At 40.9% G+C, this 21,181-nt stretch overlaps 1 protein-coding gene across 1 annotated transcript; it reads right to left on the bottom strand.

Annotated features, from left to right (window-relative positions):
* Positions 1-256: 256 nt before the first annotated feature.
* Positions 257-10,672, bottom strand: IL20RB (interleukin 20 receptor subunit beta; the record flags this gene model as incomplete). The annotated part of the gene is made up of 7 exons (XM_080353982.1): positions 257-382; positions 914-1,059; positions 1,378-1,528; positions 4,001-4,125; positions 5,625-5,815; positions 6,533-6,723; positions 10,613-10,672. The coding sequence occupies 7 exons, from the start codon at positions 10,670-10,672 to the stop codon at positions 257-259; spliced, it is 990 nt and encodes a 329-aa protein (XP_080210108.1).
* Positions 10,673-21,181: the final 10,509 nt, after the last annotated feature.

Here is a 21,181-nt window from a genome sequence, read left to right as displayed (position 1 = left end):
TCACGCCTGGTCATGGGTATGGATACAAAGGGAAAGTATTGAAAATGGTGGCTGTCACCTGTGACCTTTACTTGTGTTTTGTGTAGATGGATGAAGATGCTACAAAAAGGACCAGAGCACACCACATGCTCATCATACACACCAGCTTTGGTCTGCAGCAGCTGTTAGACACAAATAAAATAATGTTACTTGTTGGCACTCTCAGGAAAATCCCTGGAGCACAATCTGCTCGCTGGGCTTATTTTTCTGGGGTACTCTAGAGAGTTTCTTGAATCCATAGTCGGACAACTTCTTCTGAGGGCACCACACGCACCATCAGATCACACTGCTCAGCTTCTTCACTGCCACACAGTATCAGCTGGGTGGGGGGCTCTGATACTTTCTGTAAAACAAATGCACTCACTCAAACCTCATCAGGCTGATGAGCTAGTCTGCCTGTCCCTTTATTTCTCCCACAAACTGCTCCTCTCATCTTTCCTGCCACAGCTGCTCTAACTTGAACTGGACAGCACATTTAAGCTGCTGACTTAAACACATTCCTCCTGAGTGAGCAAGAGGCTGCTTTAGATTATGGGTTTCTCTCATCAAGGAGCTGAGAAGCTCTGTGCTGGTACCAGGGGACACGGAGCAGAGTTCCAAGGCACAGCTGGTTTGTTTTGGGAGCAGCTGGTCAGGCGGGGTCAGGCCGTGTTCCCAAGCTGCTTCCTCGCGAGCACCAGGAGCATCATCCCCATGGAGGGCTCTGAGCCGCAGGCAGTGACAGCCGTGCAGCCAGGGCTGTGTGACCCCCACAGCTCAGCTCACCACACTGCACTGAGCGAGGCTTCCTACACGTCTGTTTTTTCTGCCTGCCCCATGCTCTTGTGAATGAACAGCACCCTAAAAACCAATAAAACACAGCAAAAAAAGTTACCAGTGTGTCTGGCAGGACAGCAACAGGGCAGCAGGAATACTGAAAGATTTTACTTGTTTTCCAGGTAAGGAAAGGTAGGGTCAGAGCAGCCACAGCGAAGCCAGCAGAGGAGATGAGGGCAGTAACCAGCCACATGGATGTGCCACCTGGAAATAATGGAAGCAGCAAAACTTCTCAGAGAGACTGAGGACAAGCCACTCAATGCAGTCAGCCCTCACCCTCTGTGGCTGCTCTTCCCACCCATCCTGGGGAGATCCTTTGTCCACATGCTCCAGGAAAGGATAGTGATGACAGTGTAGGGGGCTGCACTCCTGAGCCTTCCTTTTTTACCTCCCCCAAGGAACAAATGGGCAGCACATTTGCAAGACAGACAGGAGATACTGGGTGGAAACAAAAGGGAGAGCTGCAGGGGTATCCTTGACCATGGCTACAACAGGGGAACAGGAAGGAAGGCTGGTTATTACCTTGTGCCCTCACGCACTGCGTCTGGCTGAAGCTGCTGCTTCTGTTGATCGCCTCGACGTATGTCTGAGCTTTTACACAATATTCAGGTCCTGCCTCCATGGTGTCCAGGTGAATCACGGACCTGACCTCTTTCACCACCTTCTGCTGCATCTGCCACAGGCCCAGGAGAGAGAGCATCAGAACATATGACAAGGAGCTACCTGAGAGCAGGAGTCCTAACATGATGCCAGTCCAGACTTTACTGGGAGAAAAGGAAGGAGCAGCAGGAGGTGTCAGAGAGGACTGTGTGAATAAGAGGAGAGAGGGAGAAAAAAAGCAAACAAGGAAGCACAGTGGCATACAGAATGGGATCACACATTTCTGGAAGGGCAGTAGGGGATGGAAACAAGGAACAGTGAGCCAAGGGGGCATAATGATGGTGTTGGGCCACAGCACCAGACCACGACCTACTCCTTTGGTATAAGAGCTTGTTGGGTAAGGTCTTGACCAATCTGCGTTTTTGCTGGGATACCAAAATCATTCCTGTGCTAGCATGATATGAGTGCTGGAGCCGTGCTGTGATAGGGGGTGAGAGTTGTGCTGTGACTCTAGAGCACTGAGACGGGGTTAGTGAAGAGAGAGTTAATTTGGTGTGTGCAACTGTAACACACTTCAATAACCCTTAAAGAGTATATGAAAACTAGCACATTATTTTCTTGCAATAAACAGGGCTCCACTAACTGCTAACATAACGAAATTGCTATTCCCAGTCCTGCATTCATGAAAGGACAGGTAACAATTAGTTGCTCCTGATTCTTGCTGTGTTGCAGATGCAAAGCCTGCACTCACAGAAGGCCTGATCGACCTCCAGTATTGCACACACGTGGGTACCTCCAATGAGTCAGCAGGGCTCTCCTGGAAGGGCAAGTCCCTCTCTCCATCCTTCTCCACAGAAACGTGATCTTGAGGGCCATTAGTTTGAAAAGACTTCAAGGACAAAATCAGGCCATTGACTACCTGAGATGTGTATCCTCTTGCAAAAAGCTCAGATCAGACATGTCACTGTGCACCGCTTGTCTGGGATGGCCCTTGGCTCCTGGCTCGTCTACTCACAGTGAGCAGCCCTGCTCCTGCTGCTTCCTGACAGAAGAAAGACTTCTGTATGGTTAAATTGCTAATCCTTTCTAAGAGTGGAAAGACATCACGGTGGAGACCCATGTAGATCTGTGCTCACCTACAGATGATCAGGAAGAAAAATGAAAACTGGTACATGCTAATCATACTAAAAATACACTTCAGAATAATAAAGATGACAGCTAGCTGTGAAGAACTGCAGGAGGATCCTGTAATAAAATGACAAATGAAATTCAGCACAGATAAAAGTGAAATGATGCTTATGAGAATTTTTGCCCTTCGTTTTTACAGTCAGTGACTGGACCTTAAGTCAAGCATCCCCCATCAGAAACAGGATCTTGGGGTTCAGGTTTCATGGAATAGTCAGCTCTGTGGTCACCACCCATGTTAACAATTTTTGGGAAAAGAAGAGGGTGTGAAGACTTATTTTGTTCTATGGTGCTAATCCATAGTGCTCCTGAACATTAAACTGTGCAGGTTTACTCCCTGCCCACCTTGGTAAAGGTAAAAATAGCTGGAAGGGCTTACACAGGGAACAACTAAGTAGTTAGGAAATTCTTGGCCTGGAAGAAGATACACAATATAAAACTATTAGATCGGTGAGGAGGTGAATAGGGAATAACTGTTTTCTCTCTCTCTCTCTCCCTCCCACCCTGAACCAAGACTGAGACTGTGCAACAGTTAAGCTGCAGAACTCTTGACTACAAGAAGTTGTACCTGGTAAGAGTTTATACAGTTTGAAAAACAGAACAGATAAATTAATGGAACAAAAATTCATCAAGGGCCATTTCAACCTCAGGAATTTCCTGGAGCTGTGTCTCTGAAATCTAAGAATATAGTCTAAGTGTAATTACACACAGGCTCTCTCATTACCTTCCTTTGTCATCTCCATTGCCCTTTGGCAGAGAAAAAATGCTGGGTTTGATGGTTCCATGGTCTGACTTTATATGGCTGGTTTCACATTTTTATGTTCTTAGGTACTCTGCAAGCACCAAATTCCCAGAAGAAAAATATATATATATATATGTTTGGTGAAAACAGAAGGATCTGAATGGAACATATACCCAGGTGTAAGCAATGCCGTTAGCTAAGCAAGTTACAGGTCACAGTCACAGGCAAGCTGCTCTACAAAAAACTCCTGAGGAAACTTCATCAGCACCTCAGTTTGACAACGTATCTTGGTCTGAGTAAACCAAATGATGTTCAGAGAACAAAGTCAACATCAACACCTCCAGTTCCTTGACTTCCGTTTTCTTCCAATAGTTGAGGTCCCTGGGGGGAACCCTCTTCCCAGAGAAGGAAATGTGGAAAGAACAGACAAGCTTCTCCCTGGAGGTAAGAGCAAGCCATTGGTGTGTGTGGAAGAATATGGCACACACCAACACAGGCAGGTCCTCCAGCCTCACAGTCAGAGCTTGAACTGGCAGACAGGCCCTGGGCAATGTGTATATGCTTTCACTTTAGGTATGTGGGCTCTCTTTTATTGCTCAAAACCCGAGAGTAACTCACCCTGCTCTCCTGGCCCTTCTTCCAATAGAGAACATAGAACTGAAAGGCAGGCCCCATGTCTTCCAGGTCCACTAGTAACTGATACCCATCTGCTATGACCTTCATCGGAGGTGGGGTCAAGGAAGCTGCCAACACAGAGAGAGCACCATTGTCACATCAGAGGCAGCCCTTAAAAACCATCTTCCTTTTCCCAGCTGGGAGGGGAAGAGAACCTGCCATCATGAGCACAGTAACATTAATCTGGAGTAGTAGCTGTTTGCTTCAGTGGGGCAGAAACTTCTCTCTGCTTTACCTCCTGTTTAGATACAGTTAGCAGACTTAAGCAAGAGGAAGACGACTGGCATTGCAAACAGCAGTCTGGCAATTCCTGAGTTACACAGAACTTGAAAAGTTTTGCATTTTCTCTAGTGGACAAAGTGTCTGGCCTGAGGGTCCCATGTGATCAGCAGCAGCAGAACCAGCTTGGTGAACAGAAGTAGAGACATCAGATCAGGCCAGTTCTTCTGCTCCTGGGTATTAGCTTAGCACTAACATATGGAACAGGAGCTGTGACGCCACTGCTTCTTCATGGGAATTTTGGCAGTTTTTCACAGATGAACGAAAAAGCAATATGAGCTTCAGGATAATTTTGGCAGTTCACATGAATCCTGTTTTCCTTTTAGTATCTACATGGTTTTAGATAGACTTGGGCTGATGACCCGCTGTGACTTAAGTTTTTGTAAATGTATGCAAGTAGATCTGTAGGTGATTTGCTGCACACTTACTTTGATATTCACAGCTTGGTTCAGTCTGGGATTCTGCTGTGAGTATTAGTGAAACAATCAGAATCAATCAAGCATGGATGAAACTACACACTGTACATTTGTGAATCGGGAATCAAGGCAGTACAGAGATCATATTGCACTACTTATCTATGCCATTCTTTACCACTCTGTTGCAGCTGAAACTGGTTTCAACCTCCTTGCTTTCAAGAAAGGAAGGTGAGCAATGTATAGCCACATACAGAAGAGATGTTCTTAATAGAATTTGCTCTTACAACCAGTTAATTGCCATTAATACTGAACAATATGAAAACATAAAATCCAAGCATGTTCATGATAAGTATGTCACAAATGAGAGGCCTGGAAAATTACTTCATACTTTTATTACTTTATACTTTTTTTACTTTATACTTCTATTACTTTATGCATGGCTGTTTTGTAGAGTAAATCCTTCAATAGGATCAGGTTCTGGACCCTCAGAAGTGACTAGATGACTTGGATTAGATGGAGCATTGACAGCAAACCTGATTGATGAGAACTCTTCAAAATCAGGAGCAAGAGTGGTCAACTTGCCAAAAGAAATGCCCGGAATCTTCTTATCTATTTTTAAGCCCTTGAAATTCAACCCCTGGTGAATTTGGTCTGGCCTCAGGAAGAACTCATGTCCAAGAATTCAGCATGTCTGTCTAAGAGTGAAACATCTCAACCCAGCATGAAAGCAGCTGAGAAGTAGGATGTGTTCTGCACATTCATGGGCTTTGTGTAACACGCACAATACACAAACATGCACACGAGCAATCCCTCAACAGCAAACTCTGAGAATAGCACAACCGATGTAGCTTAAGCAGAACAGTAGGACTCACTTGTGATGCGATTGAAGAAACCTTTCAGGGTGCCCCACTCTGACCGTCTAGCACCAACGTCTGCCCGTACCCGCAGCTTATAGGCCACAGTGGCTGCGACATCCTCTGTGATGTTGCACACTGTGGCTGTGATGAGCGAACACTCACAGATGGGAATCCAGCTCTCATTGGCGTACTCTCGTTCATACTCCCTGAAGAGAGCAAAAGAAATCAGACAGTCAGCAGTTTGATACGAGATATATCCGTGACATGGGCTAAGCCTGCTTGCTAGTTCTTTCCAGGTAAAACCAGTATTGGGATACAATGGGGCTGGGATACCAGGAGTATATTAAACCAGTATGAGTGTGGTTTAGATCTTATCTAAAGAAAAACTCCCACAGCCAGCTTGTTCATGAGTCAAATGCAGCATTTGACTGTAGGAGGTGGGGATAGCCCGTGCAGTGTTGATGTATCAAATCCTGCCTACTCACTTAACTTGATCATCCCGAGTAAACCAGAAATCCAAAGCCATACTGTGATACAAGTCATAGTTCAATATGTATCAGAAACCTTCTGTAATGTGTGTTAAATGTTTAAAAGACTAATGCTGAATAAATCTCAAATATTTTCTCTTCCATTTTCTCTATAAGCTATAGCTAATCTTCTTACCTTTGAATTCTTTGTACAGAGACAGTTTTCATATGTGGGCTTAATGCACCCTTGGGATTACTCACGTAAATATCAATCTGTAAACAGTCTCAGAATTGAAGCAAAAGGATTTTTTCCCCCACTAGTGATCAACAGTGTAGGGTATCAAACTTCTTTTATGCCTGGGAATGGAATAGTACTCAAGGCATCAAGACAGTGCAGTATTTTAAGTCTAAGTAAATAGTGTTCAAAAAACAAAGAAGGAAAAAACCAGAAGTTACCCCTGAAACTCAACAGAGTATCTCACAGTTTCTCCAGGGATGATCACAGGACTCCAAGTCAAGAAGTGTTTCATGTTGGTAGAAAGAATAGAGATATTCTGAGGTACTGGCAACAAAGCATCTTCACCTAAAATTCCCAGAAAAAGAAGAAAAAGAAAGGAAGAAAGAAAGAAAGAAGGTATATGAATGTACTAGAAAAAACCTTAGAAGAATAGAACAAAACTGTGTTTTGCATCAGAAATACACACTCCTCATTTCACTGCTGTCACTTCAGCGTTTGAAAGTATTTTACAGAGAAGAAGAAATGACAACCAAAGAGCAAATGACAAGTAGTTAGGCTGGCACTGCTTACAGAAAGGCAAAACATGCCTTTTCATTATTTCAGAGTTTTTCATTGCATCTGTAAAAGCGTGAGAAAAGGTCAAGCTTTTATAAAGCCATCCAATTCAATTTAATGTAGTCAAGTAACAGATACTCTGCTGCATTTTATAGACTGTTCCAATGGATGTCATGGTTTGAAATGTGCTTTTTCTTTCTAGGCTTGACTGGACTGGATGCTGTAGAAGATCCTAGCTCTGCTACAGCTTTTTTCATGCTGCAGGATTCTAATAATATAAGTGCTTACAAGCTGTAATCAAAGTACCTCTTAATAGAATAAACTTTTTCAAATGACTATAAATGAAATTATTACATTACTCTGAGATTGTCAAAGCATAAGTATGGGATGGTACCTGCAGTGTAGTTAATTTTGTCCTACGGCATATTAATGTAAAATCCTTAGCAGTGTTTGGATCAGAGCACAGAAGCTAGAATTCCCCATGGGAACATCCTGTGCTACACTATGGGAAAAAACTTATCTCTATTCTGTTATTTTCCAGTCCCAAAAAATTACATTCAATCAGCTCAGTAGGTAATGGTTCCCAAGAAACCATTGGGTAAGAAGAATGGATGAGGCAGTTTCAACCAACCCAGTGCACCAGCAGTCATTTCATTACTCTCCCAGAAACAAGGTAACTGTTCTATCATAGTGTATCTGTCCTACCTAGAGATCACTTCAGAATGGTGTGGTTTGTTTGTTTGTTTGTTTTTAACATCTAGTTCACTTAACAAGGTCTATTTTCCATTAGTTTTTAACTGTCATTAAAAGAGGGTGTCTTCTTTTAAGCTGCGTTTACAAAGTTAACCAGTTAATATCAGTTGTTCTACTCGGGAGCAAAACCAGGTTGATAAGTCCAGGAGAAATGTTTTCACCATTATTCTTTTAAAGCATTGGAACAACATTGGGCTCCTTTCTGCCCTTAGAATATTCCCTGTATTAATATCTTTATAAAACTAATAATGATGTGGAGAACTTTGATGACAACACTTTTATGATTCTTTGGCATAAGTTATATGGATCTGTTGATGCTCAGCCGTTCTTTAAACTGAGGGTCAGATATCTATGGGATGAGAAGGTTTCTTCCTTGCCATTCAAGAGTCACTGTCATGCTGTATCAGTAGTTCTATCACTCCTGGCCATGCTACTGGGATCCGTACTGGTGTCAAGGCACTTTTTGTCTATTTTTTTTTTTTTTTTTAAAGAAAGAAGTCTTTATTGATCTTCACTCTGCAGCTAAACCACCCATTTGGTCTCTTGTGTCTCCACGGTTCTCAACATTTTGACTGTTTGCTATTGCTCTTCCTTGTACTGTTGGTTCCCTTGTCAATTCTGGGAGCTGGCACACCCCAGTGTGTGAATTACGTAATGGACTTCAGCTACATGATCAGACACTGGTTCTTCCACGTGACTTATGCCCACAATGATGTTCCAGGTCTGAACAGGGCTGCAGTGAGCTGCACTGAAGTGTTTCCTAATTTTTAAAGTCCTTGACTTTAGGTCTTTTTGGATACTTATTTTTTTTTTTCTCTGTATTCAACTATACTGAACTCTATCTTAGTAAGCTGTCTAGAAGCTAATTAAAAAAAAAAATAAGATAGTGCTGAATTGGACCACCTAGCTTTTAATGGCCCCAAGATTATTTTGTATCTGGTTGAGACCAGTCTTCATTTCCTGGCTATGCTTAGTTCACTGTTTTCCTGGTTTGCTGGCAATAGTGGGATATAGTGTTGTGGACACAGAGTTCACATGAATGGTGCACTAGCTCATCTGCCTTCAGATGAAGGGAGCTGCATCCCTAGAGAAATATATTCTTTACCTTTCATATCCAAAGAACACATAAAAAGATATCTGTGTGGGCATAAGTATATATCTTTGTGTGTGCGTAGCTGTTACGTGTAAAAAATATAAGATTTTGCACTTTTAAGGTTAAATAATGAAATAATGAATACGTGAGAGCGAAACTTTTAATTCAGCTTTATTATGTCTCACTTGATTGTATGCACAGAGATGTTTGTAAGTGCATAACTATACCCTACTGCAAATACAGTGGACAGCCCTCAGGATTGAATCAAAAAGGTATAAAGCTAAAATTTGAGATCTTTTTATCCAGTACACAAATTAAGTGGGGTTCCTGAGCAATAAAAGCAATGATGCACTTCCCTGCTTTCTGTCTGGGATGCAGAGCCATGCTGAAAGCTGTAGCTTGGAAGAGAGGTTCATGCTCTTCCAAAATACTGTTGATCTAGACATATCATATCCTGTGTCATATCCAAACAAATTATATTCATGATTCCTCCAATCCATCTGTTGCAACAGGCCACAAAACAACTGTAAGTAAATACATGTTAAACACAATTCTGGGTTATACAAACAGGGAAAGTACTGAGTATAAACAGTGAAGTATGTTGTTTCAGTACTAAACTACTCCATTAACTCTGGTCTATGCATTTTGAAGGCAAAAGAAACAACAATCATAAACAGGAAACAACTGGATAGAGTGGGCAGGCAGGACCCAGAAGGCTGTTAGCCCAGGGCTGTGTACCATTTCTGTTTGATTTTGGGTTTACAGGCAATACGTAAGTAGCCTCAAAGCAAAAGACAAACTACAGTCTTACAAGCCAGGGTATTAACCCTTACCCTTACATCTCCACTCACATCGAAGAAAAGACATGTCCAGATTTTCTAGGTAAATAGCACTTTTGCCTCCTACCCTATCAGCAGTATATTCCATTTCATTTGTTACACAAAGAATGGATTTCCATTTAAAACAACATTTGAACATTTTTCATAATCTTCCACAGAACAAACTTTCAGAGCATATGCAACTTGAGACTGAGTCAGTGGTTTCCATACCTAGCAACTAAGAGCTATAAATACCAATCCAAAGCGTTTTGCTGGCCAAGGAGCTATACAATCAGTTTTTTGAGACAGAGAACAAGATTAAGCATGACACAACCTGAATTCGGGAACTAAAATGGCACATTTAGATGGACAGAACTAAGCAAAATCTGAGCACACTGGCAAGCCATGTTTGATCTCTGGAGGATTGACCAATGCAAAAACACTCAAGCGTAGTCAGGAGATCTGAGGCCGAACTCCTTCCAGGAGATGTGTTTGGAGCCTAACATTTACTTGGAGAAGCAGATTACAAATTGCACAACCTCCTTCCAGGGTAAAGGAGACCCTCAGTGAACACTTTTGAGCTATTAATTAACACTTTATACCTTTCCTCTCTGACCCTGTTTCCCCTCCACAGGCAGGGTATTCCCTGTGCTCAGAGACCAGCATTAAAAGAGGACTTGAAAGTTCAGCTTCTCACAGAGCAGCAAAAGAGCAGAGACAAACACAATATCAGTAAATTAGTTTCCTTCAAACTGAAACTCCTCTTTGGATTTCAGAATTGACTTGCAGAACATAGAATTTATGGATTGTCTTTTTCATTTGCTTATTGCAGTATTAATTTTAGACAAAGAATCAAAAGTCAAGATCACTTGACCTCTTTGGCTTAAGTTTTGTAGAGGCATGTTTAATGAAAGGACAAAGGATTGTTTCTCACAATCCCTTTGACTTTTCACTTCAGCCAGCTGAAGAGATTTTAGCCATTTACCTGTGAGACTTGGTGCAATCAGAGTGCAGAGGAAGAAGCAGATGAGATTTAGTGACATTTTGCTCACGCTTGTTGCCTTTTGCCGTGTTCATACCCTGCTGTGCAGCTCAGAAGTTTCCATTCCTGGACAGGGAGCCCTACCTGGGCTGGCCATGGTGCGAGTGGAGCTGTCAGGGGAATATTACAAACAGCACTTCTCTGCCCACCTGTGCCGGTGCCAGAGACATACGTACGTTGTTTGTAAGGGTGTAGTTACAGGGAGTGCCCAGGTAATCTGGTGCCAGCGTTTCTCTACAGGTCTGTGCAACTGCTCAACTAGATGGCACAACTCTGTTTCACTTAGGTAGCAATTATATGTGTTAAACAAAGACCTTATAAAGAGGAAACAGGATTCACTGGATATTTCCGTGTGGTTTATATAGCTGTAAATGCTAATTTTTGTGCTCAGCCATCAAACTAGATAAATCCTGATGCTTCCAAGCACCAGGAGGGTTCCCCAGTATTACTAAGGCATGCCTGTAACCTCAGACCTTGCACCAATGGCTGGTGAAGGACTCTGTGTCTCTGGGCTGGCAGAAGGGAGTCATGTGCTCCAATTTATCTTCAAATACTATTCTAATGTCAGCTCTGTTGGGTGTGTACTGACGAGTATACTCTGTTTTCAGACCTGATTTGGTGCAGGCACATATATGCCAGGGTTTTTCCATCTTCCAAGGTCTGTTTCTCTCCATCCTGCCCCTAGAGCAAAAACAGACTTTTCAGTGGCAGGCGGCTCTGCCTTCAGCCAGCTGCCTGCTGGCTCCAATGCTGCAGCAGCAGCCACCTTTGTGCTTGTGAGGAAGCTTTTTATGATCTGCAAAAAAACATTTAAATTAAATGAAATTCTGACTGTACAGATAATGGGGAGAAAAAACTCAAATCCTACCAAATGCTTTTAGCTCTGATGAAAGCAAGTATTAGAAACCTCTCCTCTAAAACCTCGTCCTTCTCCTTACAGTTTGTCTTGTTAGAAAGGGCTTTTATTTCATTAAAAAAATTATTTCCTTTCTACTACCTTTTAATAACAAACACATGCCTACTGTTTTCAGTGGTGAACTTAAGAGATCTGCCCACTTGCAGGATTGCAACTGCCCTGAATTATCAGCAAGACTTTAAATGAAAATTATAATAATGCTATACTATATTCACTTCCTTGATTATAGCCCCCTAAGGCACAACATAAAAATAGAAATGGATTTGTGGGGCATCTAAAGAAAACTTCAGGTGGAAGCTGAAGGTAGTGCACATCCAGGGTTAAGTTGTGCAAAACAGGAAGCCTGGGATAGATATGATTATTCAGATTATAGTAACAACAGAATAAAAGTAACAAAATTTCTTCTCAGATTTTCCTGTATTTCAAAATGTTGTATGGAAATATTTGGCTTGAAAGAGATGGAACTGCTCTTTCAATTTTACTGTTTTGCTTTCAGAACTTTATCAGTTTTATGAGTAATTTTGAACTTGATGGAACAAATGTTTTGATAAATTTTGCTTTGCAATTTTGGTTGCATTAATGTTTCTGTGAAACATTTTTACATTATTAAGCAGTTACTTCTGAAGATAAACATCTGCTTTGGTTTGTAATGCTTGCCTTGTATTTCAAGTAATTCAGGCCAGCCATTACACAATTAAGCCTGGATGTAGAAACCTGATTCAGTGCTTTTCTTGCTTGCAGATTTGTGATAGCAACCTGATTTTCCATCAGAAAAAGAGCTCTGTTGGACTTAGTTAAAAAAACAACTTAAGGAGCTAAGAAAAACACTGAGAAAAAGATTAAAAATTCACAGATCAGCATAAGTCAGTCAGAACTGGAACCAGATCAGTAAGAAACTACAGGTAATTTCCAACAGTTGCCTACTTTAAAGGTACTCTGGACTATTTTTGCTCATACAAATCAATCCAAAATATTGAAAAACTATTTGGATGTCAGTTTAGCACAAGTTATCACCAGCATCACGATCATTGGCTCAGAAGGTTGATAGAAAGGAGATTCTTTTGTATCAAATGTGACTGCTATAATTTTGATGATACTGATAGATAAACCCTGGATCGTGCTGCAGAGTGAGTGATGCCTTGTGTTCCCGAGCCTAAGCTCAGCTCCTAAGCTCAGGAAAGAGCTGCTGGTGGTGGCGCAGGGTGCCAGCTGGGAGAGCCTTGGCTCTGCTCCTCTTCCAGTTCAGTCTGCAGAGCTCTGCAGTCATAATTTACCATTCTATCAACAGGGGTACTGAGATCTGGGAGAAGAGAATTCATAGGAAGTAAAGTAGGAAACAGGGACTAAAAAGGAGCAAGTACCTCTTGCTCAGAGTTCAAAGCAAAACCACAAATGAACGATCTGAGATTACCACCAGAATGTTGAGATAATTGGTTGAAAAATTAAGGGAAATAATGGTTCTATCTAATCCTTGCAGTTTGATTTGTACAATGCACTGCTTTTGTCTGATTCTCCAACAAGTTGGAATTTATTTAATTATTATTATTTTATCCTGATATGCGGAAAAGCTGACTTTCAAGGAAGACCTTCAAAACAAAATTATGTTGTTAAAATGCCCATGGTAATCTATTAAATACCTTTCTACACCTTTACAAATATTACATTACAATATACAAAAGGATAGGTATAGAAGGAAGGAGAAATGAACTGTGAATGACAGAGAAGGTGACAGCATGTGCTAGATGTTCCCGGGGTCAACAAGACAATATGGGGTCAAAAGGATTTGGGAATTGCTTGAGCTGCCACTAAATGTCACTGTTGCTCCACAAAATGGCTGTAGGTACCGTATTTTGTCAAAGACAACTTCTGAAGACAAAAAACCTTTGGAAGCTATAATACACACTTGTTCATGTATTTCTGTTATTTCTGGATGAGACCTATCCCAAATTAATCCAGATAAGAAAGAATATTAATTTTGTAAAAGCAGACAGTTTGTTAACAATGTCCACAGGATTAAAAAAAGGGAGCTTTTTTTTTTTTTGGTAAATCCCCTTGATTTCTGGTGTGTTTTCTAGAATCATAAATAAAGCATACCTACTGCATTTTTTTTTTTCCAAAATTCAGTAGAAGTAAGAGAAGCAAAATTAGGCACCTTTATATAAGAAAAAAGATGGTAGATGTATTAGTAGGAAATCTCTAGGAGATACATCCAGCAACTCAATGCCAGAAGATAACATGAGAGTCTTCGTTTTGAGAACAAGCCTAATGTGTATTCTAGTGAGGATGTGTATTTTCTTGTTTGAAAAAAGTATCTCTGGGTTGGGTGAATGTTTAAATAATTCAAATTGGTCCCAAAATCCCAAGCACAGTGAAGAAGAAAGTCTTGCAAGAGACACAACAGAGCTACAATTAGCAGAGAATGTGTTTTCTTTCTATAGGGTGAAATGTTTTTGAGTTTTGAATTATTATCTTCAAGTTAGTGGAAGTGACCTCAATAAAATTTAAAATACAGTCTGTCTCATGCTTCTGTTCAAGGAGCCTGCTAATTTTCTTAACATCTGCAGGGAAGAAAAGTTAAGGCAACCTTAGCTTAACTTCGAGCACAGCCTGAGTTTCTAAGGGCCAAAGTAACAATTTTCACAGATCATTATCTATTTCAAAATAGCCTCAGCCACTGCGAATCATTAATGAAAGGATCACATTTTCTGCTGTGAAGGTGCAGGAAACAGTTGTGGCACAGAGAAATGTTTTGACATCCTGTCAATAAGTTTAGACTAGATACAGGCTCTAAAGTTTTCTGATTTCTCTGGTCACCTCGTGCTTAACATACCTCAGAACTTCTGGAATACTGTCTTGGATTGTGCCACTCCTCTTTCCTATGGTTCAAAATAGGAAGAACCACAAAGGGGACCCTTATGAACTTCCGTCTAGGTAGCTACAGCTTTTGTCCCAACAGAACATATTTTATACGCAGCCAGATCAGATTCTCACCTCAAGTAAAAATTCCATTGCATTCAATGGTCCAAAAATGAAATCCTTTCCTATTTTTACCTTTCTGAGTGACAGCAGCACTTGGTTCTGTGAAATTTCAATGTGATGGTGTTTTATTTCCCTTTAAAAATTACACTACCAACACAGTCAAGAAAAAATGTAACTCTACTCATTACAACTAATCATCCACCTACAGATTATAGCGACTTGCAAATAGAATTTACTTCTTTATGATGAAAGGCCTCAGATGAAATCTAAGTGAACCTGTCAAGAAAACATATAAATTCAGTGATCTTTCTTTATCATAAAGTTCATTATTTTAGGAACTTGGAGAAACTCTAAACCTTCAAAATGCTTTTCCTTGCAAAATCTCTTTTTGCAGCTTAAGACGTCTAAACTACCCAGACTTCCAGAAATGCAGTGAAAAGCACAGACCAAAATGTATCCTTCCAATGTCTTCCACTGTAATCTATTATCCAAGGCCTTCATGCATACTACATCATCAAAGCAATGTTCTTTGATTACTACTGAGTTCTTTTATAAATTATTCATACATCTTTTTATAACACCCACTGTGGCATCAGCAGCCAGGGACAAACAAATATTACAAACATGGCACCAATAAAAAAGAATGCATAATCAGTCTCTAAAAATTCTTTATATTCTGCCAAGTCCTGCAGATCATTGTAGAATACTAACAACCACTGGATCCCTCTAGTTTAAAGGGCCTCTTCTACAAAAAAACATGTTGCTAAATATTATGTGGCAAACTGCAGCCCATTTTTGACTTTCACAGATGTGATTGATTCATTTTGAACACAATGGTGTTGGGTGGGTTTTTTTTGTATTTTACTATTAGATTTTTAAATCTTACGAACAGTTTAATTATTTTGGTACTGATGAACAGAGACTCCACAGAGACTTTGAAACACAGGCAGAACAGCAAAGCATGCGAAAGCTCAAATGAAAGACATATATGCATGCTGATGCCATTACTACTGCATTTTCAGTAGGGTGAATGAATTAAGAGAAAGATAAAGGTGGATTTGTGGATGTTGTGAAAAAGTACTCAGTATGTTGGTATTACTTTGTTAGTACAGGTTCCATTCTGTATTTCTTTCATCAGAAGGATGGACACTCAAACAGCCTTGGTTCTATACTGTGCTTTCATTACTGGTCTACAAGTTGGAAATGAGATATCAAAATAAATGCTCAATAAAGCCATGAAGATTTTGGAGAGAAGTTTAGAACTATCTTGAGTATTGGAGAAATCATCTAAAAATGATAAAATGAAGCAGGGGCAAGTACAAGATAAAGGGAGCTATTTGATTAGTCAGCTGCACAACTAGAAAATGGAAAAAATTGATTACTTTGCAAGTCTCCACTAGATCTACAACATCAGTCACCAAAGTGCAAGCAATAATCCTTGGCTTGGGGCTACCACAATAAAGCAAGTTCAGGAATAACACAGCTAACAAGGATCACATACACACAATTAACTAGGGATTGCATAGATGTCTTGTCCTACTGAGCCATCTTCACGTCCAAATACAATTTCTGAACACAAGTGTAGCCACTGTGTGTGGACCAAACATATTCACCTCATGTCAACATGAGGATATTCAGAACAGGTCAATGAGAAAGGAAGAATCGGGGAAGGAAAAACAGTACAAGGCAGGAAACAGAGCAGTGTTTCCAGTGTTTTGTTGAGAAGATCAGTGCCCAGATCTCTTTCCTTTATTAGGCCATTGCTGAAGTTTATTTTCTGCAACCATCTGAGGTAATGAGCACAGTAAATCTAATTATATAGACAGTAGTTTAGAGTTTACATTCCTGTGGTAAACATCTGCTTGAAAATTATTCCTTCCCTCTTTACCTTTTGAAAATGTAATACCTTTCTGACTCAGAGTAGGAATGGAAGCTTTCCATCTGGCTTTACTATCTAGCCGAGACCCCCCCTGGTGGATGCCAGGGTGATCCCAGGACCACCTCAGTATCCCCACTGGCATGACCCCAGGGTCATCACAAGAATCCCCCAGCGTTAATGTTCCTCATTAAGAACTGAGCAGTAAGAGACAGAGATAGAAAAAAGTAGATGGGTTAATTTATTCCTCCACTGAAGTAACATATGTGCTAGCATTTGTAGTTCACACAGCCTTCACTTACTAGTGGAAATAACTTGTGCTTTACCTCCATTCTTTCAATTATCACAACCTAAGAATTCCTCCTGAGTTCATAATCTCTTCCTATTGCTTCACCTAAGTTATAAAGCTGTTCTCAGTACCCCAGATTTTTTTTTATTATTATTTTTTAAGAAAACAAACTGCAGAACCAAGCAGCAAGGAAATGAGGCTTGTGAGGAGAACAGAACTGGAGAGAAGAGCAAACAAGACTGCAAGGGCAGCTTTGATCAGCTCTAAAGTTCTTCTCTAAGTGTTGCTCCCCTAGACTCCCTGCACATCTTTTACAAGAGTGTGGGAATAGGCTTTGAATACATTTGGCTACTGTAACTGCAGCAATGGCAAAAACATGGTCTATATCACCAGTGCAACCAAATTCACCAGCATTCCCCCAAAGGTGAACGGATGTTCAGATCTGCCATGGACAGGTCTGCCGGAGCCCCCTGTGGTACCCTCCAGCTTCCAAACAGAACTGTCCTGCAGATCCAAGGGCTTGTTTTATCTTCCAAAGGCACAGTAATTTTGAACAACTAAGTTCAAACAAAAAAAGTTGTCTGCCTCATTTTCTTTCCTATAAATAATGTTTTATTTTAGCTGCTCTTTCTGCTTTGCCTTTATGAAACATTTAATTCATGTTTTTCTTTTGATTCATATATGTAGTGATGTATAAGCCTGCCTGTTGTTCTTAGCTATTCTTCATTCAATGAAAACTAAATAAAATGGTGCCAAACCATTAAAACAATTTGGATTTACAAGGTAAGACACCCCTCTAAATGATGAATAGCTGAGATTTTGACTTATTACCTTTCTTTTGCATAGAAAATGACAGCTCCATGAATAAATGAAAGCATTTTCCTTAAGGCTGAAATGCTGCCAGTATCCTACAGTCATAGAATCCAGGGAGTTTTCTGCAGCAGAGAGTTTTGTGTCAGTAAAGCAGATGGTTGTTCTTTATAAAACCGTAAAGTCTATAAAAGTCCAAAACAGAAATAACTGACAAACACTGCAGATACAAGAGTTAGGAGTCACCTCTCCATTTATAAATATTGGGTTTGCGTAACAAGGGTTTGGTAGTGAGGAGGCTACGTTGGTGGCTCCTGTGAGAAGCTGCTAGAAGCTTCCCCTATGTCCAACAGAGTCCATGCCAGCTGGCTCCAAGATGGACTCACGACTGGCCAACGCCAAGGCCAAGCACATCAGTGAAGGTGATAGCACCTCTGTGATATTGTTTTTAAGAAAGAGGAAAAAACCTGAGCAATGGCAGGCAAAGAGAGGAGTGAGAATATGTGATAAACATCTCTGCAGACACCAGGGTCAGTGAAGAAGGAAGGGGAGAGGAGGTCCTCCAGGTGCCAAAGGAGAGATTCCCTTGCTGCCTGTGGTGTAGACCATGGTGAGGCAAGCTGTCCCCTGGCAACCCACGGAGGTCCATGGTGGAGCAGATATCCACCTACAGCCTGTGGAGGTCCATAGTGGAGCAGATATCCTCCTGCAGCCCAGGAGGACACCACATCAGAGCAGGTAGATGCCTGAAGGAAGCTGTGACCCAATGGGAAGCCCATGCTAGAGCAGGTTCCTGGTAGGACCTGCAGCCCCATGGAGAGAAGCCCATGCTGGAGCAAGTTTGCTGGCAGGACTTAGGAGCCTGTGGGGGACCCAGGCTGGAGCAGTCCGTTCCTGAAGGACTACACCCTGTGGAAGGGACCCATGCTGGAGCAGTTAATGAAGAACTGCAGCCTGTGGGAAGGACTCATGTTGGAGAAGCTTGTGGATAACTATCTCCTCTGTGAGGGACCCCACACTGGAGCAAGGGAAGAGAATAAGGAGTCCTCCCCACAAAGAGGAAGGGTCAGCAGAGACAACGTGTGACGAACTGACCACAACCCCCATTCCTGGTCCCCCTGCCCTGCTGGAGGGGAGGAGGTAGAGAACTTTGGAGTGAAGTTAAGCCTGGGAAGAAGTAGGAGGGAAGGCACTTTAAGGTTGGATTTTATTATCCCACTCTTATTGGTAATAAAATTAAACTAATTTCCCCGAGTCAAGTCTGTTTCACCTGTGAGAGTAATTGCTGAGTGATCTGTCCCCATCCTTATCTCAACCCTCGAGCCTTTAATTATATTTTCTCTCCCCTGTCCACTTGATGAAGAAAGTGACACAGTGTTTTTGGTGGGCACCTGGTGTCCAGCCAGGGTCAACCCACTGCAGAATAAAAATGTTTCGGTAGGTCTTAAACGAAAAACCTGATAGCTGTGCTATACTTAACTGAAGTTATAGGTTAACTCTGTATGGAAATTATAATAGGTCTGGTGGAAGCTATAATGACTAAGTAACCCCATGAGCTTTTTTGTTTTCTTTAATTTTTTTAATCTTTCTTTTGTTTCTGTAAAAGATGAATATTCTTGCAGACACAAAAGAGCTACTTGTATGTAATTCAGATTTGAGCACCTCCAAGAGGAGAGAAGAAACCATGAGCTCCAAACTTCAGCCTTTCTTGGTGTCTTGTGTAATCCTTACTCCAGACATAATGGGCTCATGGCCTTTGTGAATTCAGCGTACTTGTCTAAGAGAAGGAGGATGTCAAAGGAGAATGAGGAAAAACGGTACAGAGTATAACTGAGATTTTTACTTTTCTTTAACTGCATAACTTTGTAAATATTCCTTCTCTAAATAGGCAGCAAACATACCCAACTGACCTAGAATGATCTACACATTATCCCTAACATCAGGTATAAATGGGTAAAAAAAAATGTAGTGTGTAATCTCATTAGTGCTGCTGTGAACTTGACATAAATTAATTGCTTTAACACTTTATTCAACTGTGAAATACAACTGTAGGGAATATACTTAAACTGAAATAAAGCATATAATAGAAAAGGTTTCTGTTTGCAGCATTGTCTCTGACAAATGAGTCTAAGAGAAGAAGGGTCTAGAAAAGAGGAAAGGAAAGCTAGCTCTGCAGCTATTATCTTCTCTGCAGAGTTGACATACACAGGCTCATTATTGCATTATGTTTTATTCAACAAAATCGCTTTAATGTTGCAGCTTAAATTGAATTCACTAAAGCATCTTCATCTCTTGCCTAATGTGTCTCAAGTGTCTGCTTGCTGTTCACATTTTCTTCAGAATTATGGCAGGGAATCTTTGGAAACAGCAAAATTATATGCAATCCACAAAACAATGTGGCTGTAATGGGGTAATTGGCCTTCAGCGTAATTAAAGAAACATTCCCTTATCAAAGTAATTCTGCAAGAGACCTAGAGGCTGTATTGTACAAATCATCCACTTATTAAAATTCTTTATCTGATTTGCATTTAAAACCTAGTTATGCAAATAGGTTTGCTCAGTGGATCGCAAGAAATGTAATGACTTTAAAAAACTGCAGCAATTAAACAATCCTGTTTCTTCTCCATAAATCATGGTGTATAATTCCCTCTTATTCACCTATATTTCAATCACTGTTACATAAGGTGTTCTGGAAAAGAAGAATTCCTTTAACGGATAGACGTAGTCATGTATGACATCCAGTCTGGCCATGACAATTCTCTGAAGTAAAATCATCGAAAAACATGGAATAAAAGGCAAATGCCTTCTCTTTTCTCTTTATCTAATGATTTGTATCCAAGTAGAGGAATTACATTTGCTATTTTGATCTCAAAGCTTGATTCCCGGTTATGACTACAGCAAATGTCAGTGAAAGGTGACGTGTCAGTGGGAGTTAGTAACACACCATGGAAAAGGCTCATTCTGACAAGGTTCAGGTTCACTTGTAGCAGACGATGAAGTCCCATTTCTTAGACTGGCTTTAGCCTTGAGTACTAATGCTGCGGTCAGTCTTTAAAATCACAATATAAGATTTGCAAGTTGTATTTGCATTTTGCTACTGTTCTGTAGCTACTGATGCTTCAGTTCACACAACCTTTTGTTGAAATATAGTTTTTGTTTCTTTCGTTATTCGTAGTATCTATACAAATACAGTACTCCTAGAGTACCTCTTCAATAGGAGGGATAGCCACAAACAGCATATGAGGATGAGCAAAGGAGCTGTAAGAATGTCTCATTCAACCAAACTGTTTAATTTTTACAATCAAACAGTCTGTGCCTTACTGCTCTTGGACACACCGTGTTTCAGTCGAGTATCTCATGGCTAACAAACTCTAGGGCTGGAATTTGAGGGTTTGTAGCCATTTAAGCCAGATCTCCAGAGCTACCTGTTTCAGCTGTCCCGAGACATGGTCTGAACAAATCATTAGTCTCTTCCTTAGTGTTATTCAGAAACCGGCTCTCGGGTGACCTTGGATCCAGGCTCAAACTGGGACCCTGTGTCTTACGCATTGGGAAATCTAATTTGTTTTCAATGTATCATCGCATCACATCGCATCGTGTTATTGTGCTCGACCCCTCATGTTCCTGACCTAGGCCAGGCTTCTTTTCTGCTCCCCAACATCTTTTGGGTGACTCGGCTTTAATAGCTGCAAGACGAAGGGCATTTACTCAGAAGTGGAGGGAATAGCAGGATTTT

This window comes from Nesoenas mayeri (assembly GCF_963082525.1).
Source record: "Nesoenas mayeri genome assembly, chromosome: 15".
NCBI classification, from domain to species: Eukaryota; Metazoa; Chordata; class Aves; order Columbiformes; family Columbidae; genus Nesoenas; species Nesoenas mayeri.
Note: the sequence above shows the minus strand (reverse complement) of the source record. Positions and strands in the feature narration are given on the sequence as shown.